This window comes from Falco peregrinus, chromosome 5 (genome assembly GCF_023634155.1).
Source record: "Falco peregrinus isolate bFalPer1 chromosome 5, bFalPer1.pri, whole genome shotgun sequence".
NCBI lineage: Eukaryota > Metazoa > Chordata > Aves > Falconiformes > Falconidae > Falco > Falco peregrinus.
Genome location: NC_073725.1, coordinates 72,111,249 through 72,131,726, shown reverse-complemented (window position 1 = coordinate 72,131,726; position 20,478 = coordinate 72,111,249). Strand labels below are relative to the sequence as shown.

Here is a 20,478-nt window from a genome sequence, read left to right as displayed (position 1 = left end):
TCTCTTCTTCTGATTTCTGTAGTCCTAAAGATGATACTATTTACCAGTTGCCTAGAATAATGCAAATTCATTTACATGCTTATTTGGGAAGTAACAAACAATATGGGTGTTGAACTCTGCACCTTTGAGCACACAGCAAGCAAAGAATTTGAGAGAAGGTTTTGAACTACCTGCGAGAACACTATTTCATGGAAATGTAATCAGATACTGATAGGTTTCCCTGCAAACTGCTATTTCTTTGTGTATGGTATGTATATATCAGTGAAGGAGTCAGTGCAAAGTATACTTCATCATAATGTGTAGCTCTTTAATGTAGATAGTAATTCATATTTGTTCCTACTTAACCAAGAAAACAGAAGTCAGCTGAAAAAATTGTAGTCCACTGAACTGCTCTGCTGTTTTATTGAGATCTAATAAAATGTTACAGGAAGTCACAAATTGCATGTATTTGGATTTATATTGCTATTGCTAGCAGACTGAGGGGTATCGGTCTTATAGGAAGCACAGTGTAGTTCCTTTTTCATCTGATGTTCTTACTTTTTTTTCTTGCAAAGGCTAAAGTTCTAGGTTTTTTTCCTACTCCTGTAGATAATTGTGCAGTAAATGCGATTACACGTTGGAGATGGGTGACATTAGTTTTATAGGGAACATATGCAAGGAAAATCAATGGTCTGTCTAGGAGGGAGAGAGGATTGAGGGGAAAGTAAGTGAAAGCAGGCTGGGTGATGGCTTCCCTCTGTATTAACAAAAAAAACCCCCAAAGCCAACACCCCCCCACCCACACCCACACCCACCTCCCACAAAAAAAACCAAACATACAACCATCAAAAAACCAACAAAAAAACCCACAACTGTTGTGTTTGACTTTTGGGTCACCAAAAATGCAAGGTTGTTACTCTTCCTGATTGAAGTTGGAAGCTTTTAAACTCAATACCATGAATTCTTCTTGAAGCATCTGGTAGTAAAACTACTTTATAGTAATCTTACTTAATTTCAGTAAATCCACAAATACATTAGAATGCAGTCTGCCTAAACAGGAGAGATCATCTCCCATTATAAAGTGACTACTCTTATTCATAAGGTAGTATTAATACTGTATTTTTGTTAGATACCCTTGACGTTCATTGCTCCAAATAATTGTATTGCCCTATTAGATTTCAACAGCATATGAAATTCATCTGCTCTGGTGTCAGTTCCTGGAAGAGGCAGATACATCACTTCCCTCTCTTCTTTCCTGTTCTGTCAGAAGTTTCTGAAAGCATCACCAGTATGATAGCTGGACAAGCACTCACATTTCTGGTTCATGGGAGCCACAGTTCTGTTGATTTTAAAAATAGAGGGCTGAAGGGTTTTTCCTTAAAGCAGTTTAGATTTGGTTTTCCTAATACTTCCTGCAATCTGGGAGTTCCTGGGCACTGCAGCTGTTCCATGAACTCGATGCTTTTACTGTAAGGCAGCAGTTAATTTACAGTATGCCACAAAATTACTCCATAGGAAAGAGTTTTAAAAAACAAAACACTGGAGGTAATATAAAAATGATTTTTCATTTGCTGTACCAAAAATACAGTTCTTGTAGCGGAAGAGGATTATAAATGGTGCCTCTCAAAATGTGGCTAATAAAATGGTAATTGTTCATTGGCACTTTTATTTAGTCTTTGCATAACATATGTCATTAATTTCTAAATCAAAACAAAAATATTAGTTTCACAAAGCATCTGTTGGAAGTTCCTCGGAACTGGTGCAGCTTTCAGAATGCTTTGCCCCTATGTAGACCTGAGAATACAGATTAAGTTCTCCAAGAATGCTGTATTGCATGTGGTTAGTGTTGATGAACACAGCAAATTAAAATCAAAAATACCCACTGTTTTATCTCAAACTTGTAGACACCTGTAGTGGCTTGACTGTGGCTAAATGCCAGGTGCCCACCAAAGCTGCTCTATCGCTCCCCTCCTCAACTGGACAGGGGAGAGAAAATATAACAAAAGGCTCATGGGTCGAGATAAGGACAGGGAGATCACTCGGGAGCTACTGTCATGGGCAAACCAGATTCGACTTGGGGAGAAATTAGCTTTGTTTATTAGCATTCAAATCAGAAAAAAAACCCTCCTCTTCCCCACCCCTCTGTTCTTCCCAGGCTGAGCTTAATTCCCGATTTCTCTGCATCCTCCCCCTGAGCAGTGCAGGGAAACGGGGAATGGGGGTTACAGTTGCTTCATCACAGTTGTTTCTGCTGCTCCTTCCTCCTCACACTTTCCCCCCGCTCTGGCGTGGGGTCCTTCCCACAGGAGAGAATTCTCCATGAACTTCTCTAGCATGAGGCCTTCCCATGGGCTGCAGTTCTTGACACACTGCTCCAGTTCCCTTCAGGAACAGACTGCTCCAGCGTGAGTCCTCTGCAGGGTCACAACCCCTGCCAGCAAACCTGCTCCAGTGCAGGCTTCCCACAGGTCACAGCCTCCTTTGGGCATCCACCTGCTCCGGTGTGGGGTCCTCCATGGGCTGCAGGTGGGGATTGGTTCCATCGTGGACCTCCATGGTCTGAGGGGGACAGCCTGCCTCACCATGGTCTTCATCGTGGGCTGCAGGGGAATCTCTGCTCCGGCACCTGGAGCACCTCCTCCCGCTCCTTCTGCAATGACCTGGGTGCCTGCAGAGTTGTTGGTCTCATGTAGTCACATTCCTCTCTCCCACTGCCACAGATATGTTGGGGTTTTTTTCTGTTGCTGATTAGCTCAACCTTGGCCAGCGGTGGGTTCATCTTGGAGCTGGCTGACATTGGCTTCATTTGACATGGGGGAAGCTTCTGGCATCTTCTCACAGAAGCCACTGCTGTAGCACCCTGATAACAGTCTTGCCAAGCAAACCCAGTACAAGGTCTCTGCCTGTGTGCTAGCTATGACAGTTTTAAGTTCAAAAGATGAGAGCGTCTGAAGATTGGTTGTCTGTAGTGTACAGGTACTGTAAATACAGTCAGTCTTAAAATAATGTTTAAAAAGAAAAAATTGGGGGTTTTGCTTGAACAGCTCCTGTAATCATTTGCCTGTCAGTCACAATCTGTGTAAGTGTGCCTGTGGGATAAAAGCTCTGCTGCTTCTGCTTCATTGAAAATAAATAGTTATGTCTCGATTTCTTCAATATCCTTTTTTAACTTACTTGAAAATTAAGTTCTGCTTTCTCAATTTAAAAAGTATATTTACTGCGTGACAACAAACTCAGGGGTTGTAAAAGCAAATATACATTTATAAGATTCTGTTAAAATATCGAGTACTGAGTGCAGCAATATTTTTTTTTAATTTCTCAAGGCAATCAGAGTTTTCTTTATGCTCCGTTCACTATCGCTGCACTTAAGAGATGAGCCAGAAACTCAGTTACCACTCACAAGGGAGGAAGATCTGATAAAGACAGATGATGTTCTTGACTTGAGTAAGTAGTCCCTCAATTTCCCAAACACTGTATGACATGTACAAATTGCTGGCTTTTTGGTGTGTTGTTTGTTTTTTTTTTTTTACCAAGGATGACTTTATGAAGTTTGTCTTCTATTGTATTTGGATAACTTGTGGGTTTTGTGGCTTTTTAAAAGAAACTGTGAATAAATATACCAGGGTTTACAGATTAGCACATAAAGGATTCAGAGTCCTTTATTTCATTTCCTGGTATGTTAATTTTCTAAATTAACTGATCCTAGGATTCTGTTTTCACCTATTCAAAATGCGCTTAAAGCAGTCATGAATTTCAAGAGACTGGAGATAATTACTCCAACAGCATCACTGCACTGTTTTACCAATAATGAGATTTGGTTGTCATCGTGTCCCCCTGCCCTACCCTGGAGGAGTTGTTCTTCACATCTCTTCCATCATTTTAAAGTCGGTGTGTGGAAGGGTCTACTGCTATAGCTGAAGCGGATGCTGAGCTATTCCCAAGGGGAGTCAGTCTGTAATGTATAGAATAACCTTTTGATATTGAGTAGTACTTCTTACGAAGTAAAGACCAAGTCCTTCTTTCTGCAGTGTCATGGAGTACTACTGCACTCTCTGTACTGAAGAAACAAAAGTTGGAAGGAACAGAATCATGAAGTATGCTCTTTGTCTGCAAATTAAATATACCTGTGTTCATTTAACAGCAAAATATACATCTCTAGATGACCTCGTGTTACTAAACAGTACAGCTTTTAGACTAACTCTGGCCTAAATCATAAAGCTGTAATTTTACTGTCTCCAGCACTGACATTTTTATGAAACAATAACTTGTCATGTTTTAAGTGAATCTTACTGGTGTGAGACATTAGGGTTTTGTTTAAAGGTTTAAAATATGTACAGAAGTGTGCTTGTAGGCTAGGATTTAAAAGAAGGTGCATGATAATATAAATACCGTTAATTCATTTCTTATAATCAAGACCTAGAAGAATTTGACATATTGGTGTCAGCTGATAAGTATTTAACTTTTGTTCAGGCAGTTACCTTATTAAGAACTTGCAGGTACCATTCATAGCTTTAGAGGACATGTGATTGCTAAAATAGAGAGTGTATTTCCTAGGGCTCTAATTTGTGAAGGTTCTTTTTCTTACAAAAGAAGGGGAAAAAATGCTTTATGTTTTAGATGTTAATTTTCTTTGATTCTCTGAGTAAGTGCTTGTTGATCTTACTCCAACTAAAGCGGTTACCCTAGTTGCCTTAGTAGGTGTTAGAAGATTATGTCCAGTATCCGAGACCTTTTTGTGCATCAAGTCCATCAAGAATATTAATTATCTGAGTGAAGGGGAAAACACTGAAATCAAGTGAGCTAAGCAGAAGTTTTGTGATATCAGAGCTGCTGCTTAATGGATAACATCCAGATTAAACCTTAAGCAAATAAATACCTTATATTTTATAATTACTAAAAATCATTAATTGTTTGAAAATATATTTGCTTGAAATACTGAAAATGTCAGAGGATACTCCCTCTGCCATAAAGCCCAAGCCATGCAGCTTAGAATGAGAATAAACTCATCTGTAAATGTGGAGAGAATGCTATTGCTGTTAACTGAACTTGTAAAATTGCACAAGCTATAGGGTACGCACAACATTTTACTAAGTAAATGGGAATTTTAGGCTACAGTAGGTGAGAAGATGCCAAGATATCAGTCCAGTGTTTGCATTTTTGGTAGCTACACATTTGATGGTGTGGAAGACTTGACAGTTGAGTCATCACAATTCCCATTTGTTGAATTTCTGTGTTATTTAAAAGATTTAAGAAAATATACAGGGAAAATGCAACTTGAAGAACACATTTTAAGAAGTATTCTGTCCTGTTCTATTGGTATTGTTTTGGTTTGGTGAATTACATGGAATGAGCTTAATGCAAACTCATCACTTTTGGTCTTTCCCAAAGAGAAAGCACAAGCTGTTGTTAATTACATTATGCAGTTATTAACTGTCAGGTAAAAAAAAGATGTCCAAAATGTATAGTTACTGTTGACTTGCTAAAGGATTGGTAATACAGAATTAACTCAGTTTCCTATTCAAATCATTTAGGTATTTATTGTAATGTTGGCTCTTTTTCAGAGGGTGAGATGAAATAATGAATCAGCTTCTAGTGGAAAAAACCTGTTTTTCTTAACTGGAAATGTGATTATAAAGTTAATTTAAGAATATACCCAACAAAAGGTGGATCTGATTGAAATACTGTTTCTAAGTATTATTTATTCCTCCTCCCAACCCTGCAAAAAGAAGAAAAGGAGCACCTTTTGTCCTTGCTTATCTGTTAGTCTAGAGAAATGCTGATCACTCTTATTATAAAATTTAGTGGACTCTGTCACTGGTATTGTGCAGTTCATTGCAGGTGTCTTTTTATTCATGACTTTCCGAAGGCAGTTGCTTTTACACAGAACACAAGGTATCCTTTTCTTGGAACATGTAGTTTAGACCATAGATTATTAATACTTCACTCTGTATTGTATAATTGTTTGTGATTTTTATTACATGTCCATGATGCCAGATTAATTGCTACAGAAGTAGTTCATGCCCTTTATGTGTAATGGTATCCAACGTTGTTTCCTGCTTCCAGTGTGGGATGCTAGATATAAACGATTAAAAGAGCCTGTATAGAGAAAGGATGTAAAAAACCCCCCAGACCTACTAGCATCAAAATTATCTGCTTCAATTTGAATGAAGTGTTCTAAAATACAAAGATGTAATACCTACTATAAAAGGTGAGGTTTTACTAAAGAAGTTGTATTAAATTAAAATTGTACTGTTGATTTAGAACATCACCCTATTAGATTTAAACTCATTTGCTGCTTTAAGGCATATATAGTCCTCAGTGGTACCATCATTAACTTAAAATACATGTTTATACTGACCAATGTGAACGAAGGCAACAATGGTACTGAACTGCTTGTCACGTGGTACTTGTATGTATGTGCACGAAGCTGCCATTTGTTAATATGTGTATACATTGATATGTGTTTGCACATGTGCAAATATAACTAGGGAAGAAAAACACGTTCCATTGCCCTACCTGTGGAACCAGTGTTCTGGACCTCTAGGCACCCTTATATGAGAATCTTTTTTTAATAGTTTATCTGGTAACTCACTTTAATTTTCAGAAGGCTTTATCCTTTCCACTCTTTAACAAGCATAAACTCAAGTTAAAAATAAAAATTAAGTTTAAAAAACGTGTGGTTTAGATAAGAAGATTAGAATTCTCCTTGTCAACATTAAGCTGTTTGAGAAAGTAAATGGTGGTATTTCAAGTAAAGAACAACACCAGGATTGACTGAATCCTTATTTAGCTTTGATTCATTTAAAGGACTGGAGGTGCTTTTTCTTTGAGTCAGGCTACTTACTTGTGCTTTTCTGCTTTCTTAATGGAAGGCAGCACAGATGCCTGCATGACAGTTTCATATGAAGTAAGCTATTTTATTGCTTGATAGTCCTCCCAACACCTTTGCTAAATTGTATTTTCCCAGTGCTCTGTTTTTTAGAAGAGCTCATGGATTTCTAGCTAGTGATTTCTAGCTTGTCTTTTAAATCAGCAGACTGTTCTACAATGAATATTTTATTGTTTTCAAAATTATTATAGTAACAATATCAAATTCTTAACTACATTGTTTATCACTTGATGTGTTAAAAAGCATTCAAGAAGGCTTACAACTGCAGTAGAAAAGCAGAAAGACTCAAATGTGGAATAGTGCTTAGAAACCATCTTGTAGGTAAGAATCTGTCAGGCTACACTCACTTTAATTTTTTTGTAATGCAATTTGAATCAAGCATATTACCATATGCTGGTAGCTTTTTGATTACAAAACCAAGAACTTGCTGAAAATAGCAATTACAATTTATTACACACAGAATTTGGGACAGCAGATCCATCCTTCTTTGGGGTAGAAAACCAAATTCTCATTAGTGTAGACTTCAGCAACTGAGTTTAACTGTACAGAAAAAAAACTCTCTAAAGTGCTTCTCCTGGAAGGGGACATGTCACTCAAAATTAAGTACATGCATCCCTGCTGCTCATTGTGTGTTACTGGAATGTTTGAAAAGATATTTATTCCCACCACCCCCCACCACCCCCTTTAGACATTTCTAAATGTCTTGTAGAAATTTAGTAGTTAACTTGAGCTGATTTTATTTTTTTTAATTAAGAATTAAGATCAGTGCTTTTTTTACCAACCAGGGGTTAACTACCAAACCAGTTTTTTCTGACATAAGTCAGAAGACAGAAGGATTGATGTAGGACTTTCAAAATGTCTGAACGCACAGATAGTGTATGTGTTTGTATTCTTTGGACAGATGGGAGCTGTTACAGGTTACATCAGTGTTAAACCTGAACCTTTTGCAGAGATACTTTGGTAGATCCAGTTGCCTCCTGAGATACTGTTTAGTAAACCTCTAGTGCAGATAACAGACTTTATAAACAGTACATTGTAGTAAGAAGTGTTACACTCTTGAAGAGTATTACAGTTGTACTATTCCTTATGTGTGCTGTTACATATTTAAGTTTAAATACAGAGTATCCACATAATGATGGCAGTTCTGTGCATTAATGTATTCACTGCTTTCTGATCTTTTCACAGAAGGTTTTAGTCTTGATTTTGGGACCACAACATGTAATTACAGCCATGGATTTTTCAAAGCTTGGGTCTTTCCATATATTCCAGCATTTATTAGTAAACATTTTTTTTCCACAGCTGGCAGAGTTACAGAAGTTCAGTTAACCTTATTGCTTACCCCGCTATTGGTGAAAACAGCCTTTATCTGAAGAGGGAGTCAGTCAGTCTGGGATCTCAAAATTTTGAACAGACTTCTAGCCTGTTTCCAAAAACTGAAATAAAATGAAAAGGGCTGTAAAAAGCCCTCCTGTTGGGTCAGACTCCTGTCTTTGAGTCAGAATATGTTTTGAACAATCAGTGCCTGACATGGAGTTTCATATGTTGGCTTCAAAAGACTTTTCTTTCCTGGTTAGCTAGAAAGGCATAGACTTATACCATCTTCATGTCAAGTTGACAGGCATTAGTAGTGTTCTGAAGAAATGGCACTGGTATCTGTGCCCACAAAATATGGTCATGTTTCAGGTGTTTCTTTGGGAGGAGATTTTCTTGTCAGTAAATGGCTAAAATAATACTGTGTAGCACAGATACAGATATTTGGATCTGATCCTCACAGCAAATTGATACTGTTTCTTTTTAGTAAGTGGCTTGCTGAGTATGCATGACTATGGGGTTGGTGTTAGCTGTTTTTTCCCTGTTATGTTCTGTTGTTTTTGGTGGGGTTTTTTTAACCTTTTCCTTGGGACATTTACCTTTTTTCCTCCATTGCTTCTTCCCACCTACAACACTGTGTTCTTTGCTCAGAGTCATCCAGAGTTGGTTTGTGATTATTTTTTTTAGTTCTAATATTTTTAAGGCTTCTGGCAGATACTCTGCATTCATGGGGGCCTTTGAGTGAAGTTCCGCATTGATGTGTGCATCAGTTTATGTATTTTGATTAGTAACACTTTCTATACTGCTTATTACTGCTATTGTTATTTAAACTACCTGAATTGGGGTAGTACAGTGACATAGTGTGTATGATAGCATGAGGACATAGTTTCCAGTTCATGTCTCTTCATTGCCAAAGAGAGACCAGAGAATATCAGCATTTTGGCATAAAGCATATGGGATACACGCTATTGCATAAGTACCATATCTTGGGAGGAGACTTAGCAGTTGGCAAAATGTGACCCCCAAAAATTATAATTGTGTGCCTTTTTTAGTTATCACTTGGGAGATATTTTTGATTTAACAGATCTTCCTCTATCCACATTACAATGCTTTTTAATTTTTTTTCTGAACACTGAGATGCCTCCAGTGGTTGTGCTCATTCATATATGTACAGTGTCAAGAAGGAGTAGAGGTTAACAAGATCCAGTAATTATTTCCACAGCTGTTTTGATTTTGAAAAATCCTGCAAAACTCACCTTATCAAAATGGCTTTTTTTCTGAATACAATGCTGGTGTTCTATGGAAACTTGATGAGAAAGGTTAAATATTCATGTAGAGAAGCATTTTAATATTTTGATGTTCATGGTAAACCTTTAAGTGTAGTTGCAAGGTTGTCAGCACTGTATGTGACTGTACATTTAGAAATGAGTCAGGTGTTCCACAGAAGATTCATTCCATGCTGCTGGGTATGCTGCTACAAGAATGATATATACTGTTACTTGTCAATATTGGTTTTTACTGTAAATAGTTTTGAAGCACTTGCGTATTATGTGATAACTGCCTGCCTTAGGCTGCATGTGAGTTTGTAGGTTTCTTCTGTAGGTGGCTTTTCTAATCTTGTTCAGTAGCTCACTGTTTCAGTGAAGCTCAATAGCAGCTTCAAATTAACGGCCTCCGTGCTTGGTTTCAGGCTGCTGATCCTGTTAGTGACAATGTTTTAAATCTTATGGTTAAGAGGTAAATAGTAATACCTTTGAAACTTCTATTTCTTTGCTAAAACTGAAAAAAGTAAAAAAAAAAATAAATTACACTATGAACAAAGAAATGTTATAGTTAAGTCACCTTGTTCACTCTGTCTCCATCAAATATACAGCTTTTATAAAGGCCATCATAGTCAACATTGTGGGTTGTTGGTTTTTTTTAATAAGATCTGAGGAAATTTTATCTTAGAATGCATATTGGAAGGATCCTCAGGAGGTCATCTAGTCTAGCCCCTCTGCTCAAAACAGGGTCAGCTAGAGCAAGTTGCCTAGGGCTCTCACCAGTCAGGTTTTGCATGTTGTCAGCAGTGGAGATTTTGCAGCATTGCTTGCAACCTGTTGCAGTGTTTGACCACTTTCACAATAAAAAAAAAAGTGGGTTTTTGTTGGGTTTCTCCCACCACAATGTTTTTGTGGAGTTCCCTGTGTTTCAATTTGTGCTCAGCACTTCTTGTCTTGTTATTGGATACCACTGGCTTCATCTTCTTTAGTCTCTACAAACAGGTTTTCATAAGCCTCTTAATAAGAGGCTTTATTGTAGGGCATATACATTTTTCTTCTAGTAAATATCTTCCAAGGAATATAACTTCCTAATTGAGTCCTTATCCAGTTACTTTGCAGGTCTGTTCAGTGAACATATACAGTACAGTATAGCCAAGAAAATGAAACTTAATTCAGTTTATTTGTGTAAGTAGCATTTAATTTGGACATAAACAGCCTAGGTAAATGAAAGCTTCCTTCTGTAGCTTAGTAAGAGATTTTCACTGTGGGGAGGTAATAAAACCTGCAACTCAAATGATGTTTAACATGACTTGTCCTTTGGTTTACATTCTGCAATGTGTGCCCTGGGTTTCTCCTCAATTTGTCTTGCCTTCTCAACTCATATTTTTTCCCTCTTTCCAAAGTCATCTTAAACCTCACTGCCTTTTTCCTGAATCTTTCTTTTTATGCAGTAAATCTTAACGTAGTCTTTTTCTTCTATAAAAAGTCTTTAGTATTAAAACTGCCTTTGAGACCCATTTCTTTATCTGAAATGGGTGTTGAGAAATGCGTTAAAGAAGACTTCTTCTTTGAAAGTAGTTAGCATTTCTTGCAAGCACAGAGATTTCAAGTTACTCCTAGCAGCTGTTACTGCTCTTTTCTGCTGTTCCTCATGGAAAGAGTCTACCCTGCTCGAGAAGGGTGGTGGCATCCTGTCCTGACCAAGAGGAGGGACCAGTATGCACACTGGAATTCTGACTTTTCTACTGGACAGAAGAGAGCTGGCAAACATAGTGAGAAAGTAATTCTGAGCCTCTCTGAAAGAGGGCTGTTTATTGTGAAGAATAACAGAAAAAAAACATTTTAAACTGTTCAACAACATGGCCAAAACATAGGTTGTCAAAAACATTTTGTTTAGCAGTGCTGCATCGGTGAGCCATTCAATCTGTGGTTCACTTTAATCCCCAGATCAAATTTCAATAGTACTGGAGTTTACAAGGCTTGAAATTTTCGTCTATGTGGTTGCATATCTGTTACGTAGCATGGCTGTAAGTATTTTCAGATCAGTTCACTGGAAACACGTTTAACCGCATTCTCTTCTGTTTTTGTCATAAAGGATGACTGTAGCCTACAACCCTTCAGCAGCTGTTAACTAAAAACAGTCATGTAAAGGTGGTACATTCACTTGTATAAACTCAAAAGATTCCTGTAACAGTTGCCTAATAAATGAGTAATTTTCCTTTCTGTTCTTTGATAAAGTTCTACAGTAATGCTTTAATTTTTTTTGAGATCTAAAATGAAACCTTTGTGCTCTGGAAAACAACTTCTGTCCTTTGAGTTCTTTGAGTACTGGGTTTTTGTAGTCAGACAGTAGAATTTGTACAGCAGTAATTCAAAGTATTTAAGTCTTCTTGTTGTTGCACTAAAAACTGTATAAATACTGGAAAAAACAAGTATTTGAGAATTTCACAACTCCGTTGTTGTGGCCTATATGTTAAGAATCTTATGATAGATTATTTACAAAATTCAGCAACCTCACACATTGTATGTTTAGGGAGGTCCAAATCCAGTTATTTCAGGTCTTGAGAAGAATAGGGCTGTTCCAGGAATTTATATCAACCAAATATGTTGATGGATGGACTAATTGGATTAGAGAATGAAAAATGCAATAAATAAATACAGAGTCCCAAGTTAAGAAATGAGACATGTTCTAGAGTCCTGTTCAAAACGCGTTGCTGAAAGCCTTCAGGGCTTGGTAACACTAACATGCTTGTTGTTAAAACTGCTTCAAAAAAGGTATCTGCTATAAAATTGTATGCAGTATAAAGACTGGCCATATAGTAAACCCATCCTTGTTTAGTCATACCAACTGTTTGAGAATTAATTCCTTCTCAGTTAATGGCTATATTCATAGGAATTTTGTTTTGTTTTGTTCTGGTTCTGTGGCTTGGAAAAAAAATCATTGCATGTATCCTGTGCATTACACATGACTTCCTCTGAAGCCGGTTCTGTTTGAACCGAAGTGTATTTCTAGAAAAATGTTAGTTCTTGATTAAAAATTTTGTCCTAGTAGGAAAGAGCTACCAGTTGTGTATTTTTATCAATTATTTTCACCATGGAACAGCTGCCATTTGTAGGTTTTGTCTATTAGACCTGGCCCTGTATTAAATTTCTTATCCATTTGTACTGTTTAAGTATGGTGTACTATTTATGTATGGATTAAAATCTTCCTGCCTCCCAGGTATTCTTTAAACTATTATTGGAAGTACTGAGCTTTCTGTTTGGTTTTGGTTTTTTGTTGTTTTTTTTTTTTTTTTAATTAATTTTCGTGTCAGTTTTTGTTGTGGTCTTTCAGGTTAGCTGGAAGGGACCTCTTGGTTGTGGTATGTGGGGTTTTTGGGGGGGAAGAGGAGGCTGGTTTTGGAAGGAGTGTTTGTTTTGGGGTTTTTTAAACTTGAAAACCTGTGGTGATAGAAATTCCACAACTTTTTTGGCTAACCTGCTGTGCCGTATTGTGCACAAAAGAATTTCTTCCACCTCCCAAACCGTAATTTGTGGCTGTTGTCCCTGGTTGTATGACCTGCCACTGCAAAGAGCTGTATGCTTCCACTTGTAACTTGTATCTATCCCACATATGTTTCTAGCATGAAATACAGTGTTAACTACTTGTTTAGATGTTTGGACAAGTAAATTTAAGTTTTACTATTTTGTGTATAACCTGGAGCCTCATTCCTGTCCATTTAGCTAATTTTTTTAGTTTTAGTTTTTTTATCAAACTGATTTCAGTATGTAGACACATGTCTGGAAATATAGCATCCTTAAAAGTAGTATGTATGTGTGGAATAGGAGGAGGGGAAAAGCAGCAATTAACAGCAATTGATTCCTATAGCATTGAACCCTCATTTTAGGAAAGGCTGTTTGAACAAGTAACTCCAGATGCTGTCTATCAATGCCTTAGCAATGCTAAGGAGAATGGCTATGATAGAAGCAAAATACAGAACTCGGTGCTTTCACATAGTATGGTTTCTACCCTAAAAAAAAAAAAAAAAGAAAACAACCACAACTAAACAAAACCTAATCAAAACTTTTGCAGGAAATAGTTAAAATGCTGCAACTTAGCTGACTAAATCCATCAAATTGTGGAGTACCATTTAGAATTGCAAAGATGATAAACCAGTAGGACAGCATGTGTGGTCACAGAATCTTTTACTTGCTACAAATTGTACTAGATGACAGAGAGGAAAAACCTGTGTGTATTAAGTATGTGAATGAAAGTATAAATTTGTAAGATAAGCAAAGGTCTGCTAGGAGGTGTCGGTGTCAGTTATAGGGTGCTCAGTAGACCTCAGCTGGTAAGAAGGTGACTTAGTCAATTTTCAAGAATGATGGGTTTGAACTAGAACAGGTGCTGTGAGGAGATACAGGAAGATCAGGGAATGTTTTTGGGTTTTTTTTATTTACTACCTGAGATCTGTACTTTGAGGCTTGTTTGAGGGGTCCTAGAATAGTGGTTGAGTGTGGATATGTTTATTCATATATTCATAAAATGGGTGGGTAAAGGAAACAAATGTCACCTCACATAACAAATATTGGCAAAAACTTGATAGAGTTTACCTGGCGAGTCCATGGAGTGGAAAGGCTTCCAACAGTCAGAATAGTCAGGTTTTAGACCTGTGTGTAACTTGTGTCAGAATAGAGCCTAAGATTATAATGAGGTGGATGTAATTACCTGCAGTGGTGTAGGACTCTTATCTGTGGACTTTCGACAAGACTCTTTGAGATGTCCTCTTAGTGAGAAAAATCAGCACTGTTGCAATTTCACCCCTGAAATGAAATGACTTTTTATACTAAAAGGTAATGAAGGTGGTAAGAGAAAGCAAGGTGCATATAGTACACATCTTATACCTAACTTGTAAGATACCTGAATCACTGTTGTTATTCTGCCCTTTCTATGTAATTATAAATGATAGGGAAATGTAAAATATTCAAGGGGTTTTCTTTAACATATAACTTTAAACAAGTGTTGTAAAAATGATTACACTTTTATATATTAATATTTTGTTACATGAAACAACCAAAATCCAGAATCCTTAACTTCAGTAGCTATGTAACTTTTTTCCTTTCTTCCTTCAGATAACAGCGATCTAATTGCTTGTACAGTCATAACAAAAGATGGGGGTCAAGTTCAAAGATTCCTGGCTGTGGATATTTACCAGATGAGTTTGGTTGAGCCAGATGTTGCCAGACTTGGATGGGGTGTCGTTAAATTTGCAGGTCTTTTGCAGGTAAGAGAAATTTTAATCTGGGTGGTTACTTTTTCTCAGCTAAAACTCTACATTTATGCTGGATAAATAGTAATACCAATATTAGCTTATATATTTAAGCTCTGTACCACGCTTACTTGTTTCTTCTGTTACTAGTCTTTTTTTCTAGTTCCTGCTGTTTAAATTATTTCTGGTTTCCTGAAGTTAACATAGCTAACTAGAGCCACACTTGAAAATGAGGTAACTTCCCCAGTATATATTGGCCTGTGTTCATTTGAACACTGAAGTCATATACGATTAGTATTAAGTCCCAAGCACTTTCCTTATGGGTAAGGAAGATAACATGTTGTAACTTAAAAATGATGTGTGCTTACCTAATTGATTTTAAAAGCTTTAAGAAGATTGTCTCATTTTTATATCTCTCTTCTTGCCTTAGTCAGCACTGTTTGTATGTCCTGAAAAATCACTATGCTCAAATATCTTAATTGAATTTAAAACTGACTTAATCTCTACGAGTACTAATTTCTGAAGAGCTATATCAAAGATTGTGTTTAATGTGCATTTTTTTAAAACACAGAAGCTGGTTGTTCAGGAGCTGTAGTGGAGGATTCATAGGGTTTTCTTTTAATGTTGATGTTTAATCTGTAGTTCGAAAATGCTAACTTTTTTCATTAGCTACTTACCTTCTGTTTCTTTTTAGGATATGCAAGTGACGGGAGTAGAGGATGACAGTAGAGCTCTGAACATAATAATTCACAAGCCTGCCTCAAGTCCTCATTCTAAGCCCTTCCCCATCCTTCAAGCTACATTTATTTTTTCTGATCACATTCGCTGCATTATTGCAAAACAACGTCTTGCAAAAGGCCGTATCCAAGCTCGGCGTATGAAAATGCAGAGAATAGCAGGTGAAGTTACTTTTTCCATGATTCTAACAAGACTTGTATGATACAGCAAGACATTCTGTAACATACGTTAGAAAAATCTTAAGTAGTGGTGTGCCACAGAAAACTGTAAACCAGTGTCTAGTTTCCAAGCAATGGATTTTTGTTGGAGTCAAATATGTTTTTTCATATTTAATGATAGACACATCAAAGAAAGGATGAAAAAGAATTGTGTCTTGTTACCGCTAGCTGCCAGTCATTTCACAAAACTTAGCATTTCTCTTCAAATGCAATTCAGCGATTCAAAATTCAAATGCCCTGCTTAAAAAGCAGTTGTTCTCCTGCCTCAGGACTAAATTGGAGCTCAGCTTACCCAAGTCCTGAGTTGAATGGTACCCTCATGGTGTTGATGATGATGTTTAATGCTTAGATGTGGTGATGATGGACAATCCAAAATGTTAAGTGGAGTATCAGCAGAAATATTTCTGTGTTTGGAGGAAATGCATGTGCAGAGATGAAGGAAAGTGTTAATTTGAATAACTATCAAAAAGTGATTAAAATATTACTTAAGTGAGTGAAGAATAGATTGAAGCTTACTAGTAAACTGAGTGAATTGGGGAGCATGGAAAAGAAAATTGAAATATAGAGAGGAAAAGAGGTGGGCAAATGAAAAAGGACAGCAGCTATCACAGTTACTTGGATTGTCCAAGAACAATAATGAACCAGTCAGACTTGTGAAAAAGTGTCATAGCTGGTATTAAAATTGAGTTGGCCAGAAAATTATAGATGGGTTAAGATTATTTTAGTGTCTTATGGTTCTGTAAGAAGCCAAGTAAAAACTTTTATGCTTTGAGTTTACAAAATAGGTATTTCTTCTTTTATGGCTTGCTTCATGTTAAAGCAAGTTTGAGGTTAATACAGGCCTTTCAGTATTAAAGTTTTAGGTAATGGTAATGCAAAGGCCTTTTTATTGATGGGGGGGTTTTTTGCCAGTTTAAAGCAGATTATCTTTTTAAATGGCTTTCTGCAGTGTTCAGTGTTAACTAATGAATGACTTTGAGCTTATTGTAATCCTTTTTTTGTCTCTTCCACTGTATTCTGAGGCTTCCGTAGTGTGAATGTGGGGTGGACAGCAGTGGTAGAAAAGGTTGCCAGAAATGTTCTCTATCTTCTTTTCTGATGCAATTGTAACCATAATTAAGAGGTAAATGCAGGACAGTTATGTAAATCAGTCTGGTTTAGTTTAAAGATCCTGAGCAAACTATCAATTTTATTTTCACCTGCTTGCTCTTTTACGTATTTTTGAGTAACAAAAATTATCAATTGTGATTAAACATAGCTCTCCTGGATCTTCCTGTTCAGCCTTCAACTGAAGTTGTTATGGGTTTTGGACACAGCTCTGCAGCTACAGCCCAACACCTTCCATTTAGATTTTATGATCATTCACGACGTGGTAGTAGTGATCCTACAGTGCAGCGCTCTGTTTTTGCATCTGTTGACAAAGTTCCAGGTAAGATTAGCATTTGTTAAGAAGCAATTTTTGCTTTGTGATTTGTTTCTGCAAAAGCCAAACTGTAACTTGCATAAGCAGTTGAAAGATTACTGTGATATGTTTCTGAATATGCAAACTCCAGGGTGAAGCTTATGGGAAAAATTTCCCCCTAGAGAAACAAGTAATACTGGATATGTATTCCAGGTACATTGTGAGCAATACATCCGTGACTGTTTCCCCAAATACACTGAAAGTGTATTGATACTTTGCCTTCCCTTACAAATTGAGTTCACTTAAATCTTTTTCGCGTACTCAGTTTTTCTGCAACACACCTGTCAGTTGTGCATAGTTCCTCCTTTAATTTGGATGTGATAATTTTTTTGCCAGTTTGTAACAATAACTGGAATACTGTGCACTGCTTTGTTTACCTTAAAGTTAGCAAGACACAAAAAGGCCACAGCTACTCCTAAAACATTAGCTTGGAACTGGGGTTAAAGGAACGATTCTAAATCAATGAGCTTTTTGCTTTGTTGTCTCCTTATTGTCTGTTTTACAAATTGGCTTCTCTGCAGAGTTTTCTTTCTAGATGGTAAACTTTTCTCCTTTTGGATTGAGTCATTTTAAAGTTGAATCTTGTACTGCTTGAAAGTACATAATTTTTCTGTATTATACAAAAAGGTGCAATCTTGTTACTGCTGGCTGCCAGTAATTTCACAAAACTCAGCATTTCTTTTCAAATCTGATTCGGTGATTCACATGCCCTGCTTGAAAAGCAGATGTTCTGCCTCAGGACTAAATCAGAGCTCAGCTTCCCAAGTCCTGAGTCTAGGGAACAGAAATCATAAATGTATTTGTATTGAATTTGTCATTATTGAACGGTCAAGCTTTTCAAAAGACAAATGTATGTTGTATGATGGGAATATATTTCCTTATTTGACTTGACTTGCATGGAGAAGGTTTGGTTGAAAAGATGACAGTGTTACTCTTTCAGAATCAATCTTCTCTTGAGTGTGCTTGTGTTCATAACAAGTGACTTCTTCTCCTAATTATTATTATTTTTTTTATGAGATGACAGGGGAGATAATGGGGTTGGTGCACCATGGTAGTTTATTGAAACAACCACATACTTAACTATGTATTCCAGGAAATTGAGAATTCTACAGTATGCACATACAAATCCAGAGAAAAAGTATTTTGAAGCTTTTATCTGATACCAAGTATAAGAAACCAAGCACAGAACACAAAGTATTTCAAATGCTGCATTATTGAAATGTATTTTATGATAGCCAGTAATATAATGCAAATGGATTTATTCTTAAGAGATCTTACAGTTCAGGCTGTCGTTCACGTGAAACTAAGAGGGCAGGAAAGTTTTCTCTAATTTAAGAGAACTATTTACATCAATTGCTGAAGAAAAAGTTCCTTTAAATAAAAGCTGAGAAGCTGTTTCAGGTTTTGGCATGAAATTTTGCTGCTGTTACGTGAAACGTGGCAAAAGTATAACTGTTGATACATATTTTATGAAAGAAACACAGCATTATGAAACATTGTGATTATGGAAACAAGATCTTCTCCAAGGAACTGGGAAGGTATATCTTTACAGTAATAACTTACTGAGTCTTAAGTAGAAAGTTATGTTGAAGCAGAATCATGACTACTGGAAAGGAAATATTTGTAATGAACTTCTATCACAAGTTGAGAGTCCTAAAGTAGTAACAAAGGCACATCTAGAACCTTTTGAGTGTTATTTCCTGTTGCCATGATTAATTCTGTTCACCTTTGCAGCTATTTCCTGAAGGAGTTTCCCAATTAGAATACTTATTCTTGGTCAGTGGTTTCCCATTTACAGTATTTTGAATGATTTAGACTCACCTTTCCCTCCTGTCTAAACTACCTTCCTGTGGCACACTTAATATCCTTCCTCTGCAGCTGTATTGGGAGAGAAAATACATTAAAATCATTTGCAAACAAACACTTCAGTGTAAGGACATGAATCCATGAGTGCTGTTCTGCAGAACCTTTAGGCAGGCAATCTTGCTGAATCAGGCCAGCTTTTCCTATGATAGCCACAGTAGACCTTGTTGGCTTTGTCAGCTATTTTGGTGGGGATGGAAGATTTCTACTCCCTTGAAGTGCAAATCTGTTGTGGGTATAGAATGTCTTGGGTGGGTACAAATTTTTCCAGTGCTGTAAGGGAAACAGTGTATTGGTGTAAGCACTTTTATACCAGTGACTTCAGTAACTGTTCCAAAACCAAGTTCCAATCACTTTAACAGGTGGCTTTGCCTCACTCCTGTGGTCACAAGTCCATTGATTATTGTTTCCTATCCTAACTGGTATTTCAGAGTATGAACTATGCATGAGAGACCTAATGCACATTTGCTATATTAAAAACTCTATGTATCAGTGGCCCTGAGTGCTATAGAAGTCTTTCACATTTGAAGTAGTTTAGTTTGTGTTTAACTTTTTGCAGACTATCAGGCGTCACTGTGTGTAACCTCAGTTTAATTTAACCTAAATGATTGTAGAAGATGAATCAGTTTGGTTTCTGAAATAAAATATATGGATTTATTTGCATTTATGGAATAATTAGTTGCTTACTAAACTGTTTTGGGTTTAACTGAAATAATGTCTCCTGCCCTGGTGGTTATTTAATTCTTTTAAGTGGTGTTTGTGTTGGACATAATGAATTGTACCTTAAGAGAAAAGCTTCGTAGAAGTGGCACTTGCCCATCTAAAACTATGATGCAAGTACAACAGCAATTCAGATAGCACTGTGTTTCTGCAAGTGGTTTTGAGCCTAGTTCTTGAGTATAAGCACGAGAGGTAGAGGGTAAGAGGTGGGATTGCACATTAAGTCAGATCATTAACAGGACTGATCCTTGATAGTTTTTTTTCTGTATCTTCCTTTCTTCATCCACTCCAGGGTTTTGCCTTGTGACACCACCCGTCAGTGTGTGTTGCCGCTAATAGCATTTTCCTGACTTGTCTGTGTTTTGAAGCTTTCATATGCTTCTTGGAGCAAGTTTTGACTGGCTGCCTACTGCATGGCACCAGCAAATGGCCCATGTGGAAGATTCTCTTACGTGAGTGAATCATCCATCCAATGCCATGGGGGGGTCCCCATATAAAAGAATAGATTTGTGTGGTGCATTTGCTTTCTTTCATACCTGATTATCAGATATTTTCCTTTTCAGTGTTCATTATTCAGTGAAGGCAACAAGTAGTGTATTGTTAAGTATTTTATAGTGCGGCTTATGGCTACTTTCAATAATTCCGGGGACTGCCAGTAAAAAGTAAAATTTTGCATTCATACTTTCCCATGTGAGAGCGAGGAGTGCTGCAGAAGCAGCTGAGTTGTGTACATCACCTGACATGCAACCCATGTTGAAGATACTTTTTTTGCTGTAAGAAGTGCTTC

The 20,478-nt window shown here is 37.0% G+C and overlaps 1 protein-coding gene across 8 annotated transcripts in view; it reads left to right on the top strand.

Annotated features, from left to right (window-relative positions):
- CLEC16A (C-type lectin domain containing 16A) overlaps positions 1 to 20,478 on the top strand; it is a 75,763-nt gene that overhangs the window by 41,211 nt on the left and 14,074 nt on the right. For 7 of the 8 annotated variants that reach the window (XR_008747307.1, XM_055804576.1, XM_055804575.1 and 4 more), the window contains exons 18-21: positions 3,303 to 3,423; positions 14,554 to 14,705; positions 15,385 to 15,589; positions 16,905 to 17,075. Coding sequence is in view for 7 of the 8 variants with exons in the window: in XM_055804576.1 (XP_055660551.1) it covers positions 3,303 to 3,423; positions 14,554 to 14,705; positions 15,385 to 15,589; positions 16,905 to 17,075 (649 nt within the window). In the remaining variant the exon portion in view is untranslated. Of the gene's footprint in view, positions 1 to 3,302; positions 3,424 to 14,553; positions 14,706 to 15,384; positions 15,590 to 16,904; positions 17,076 to 20,478 lie in introns of those variants that run through there. The other variant, XM_055804582.1, reaches the window with a different exon arrangement.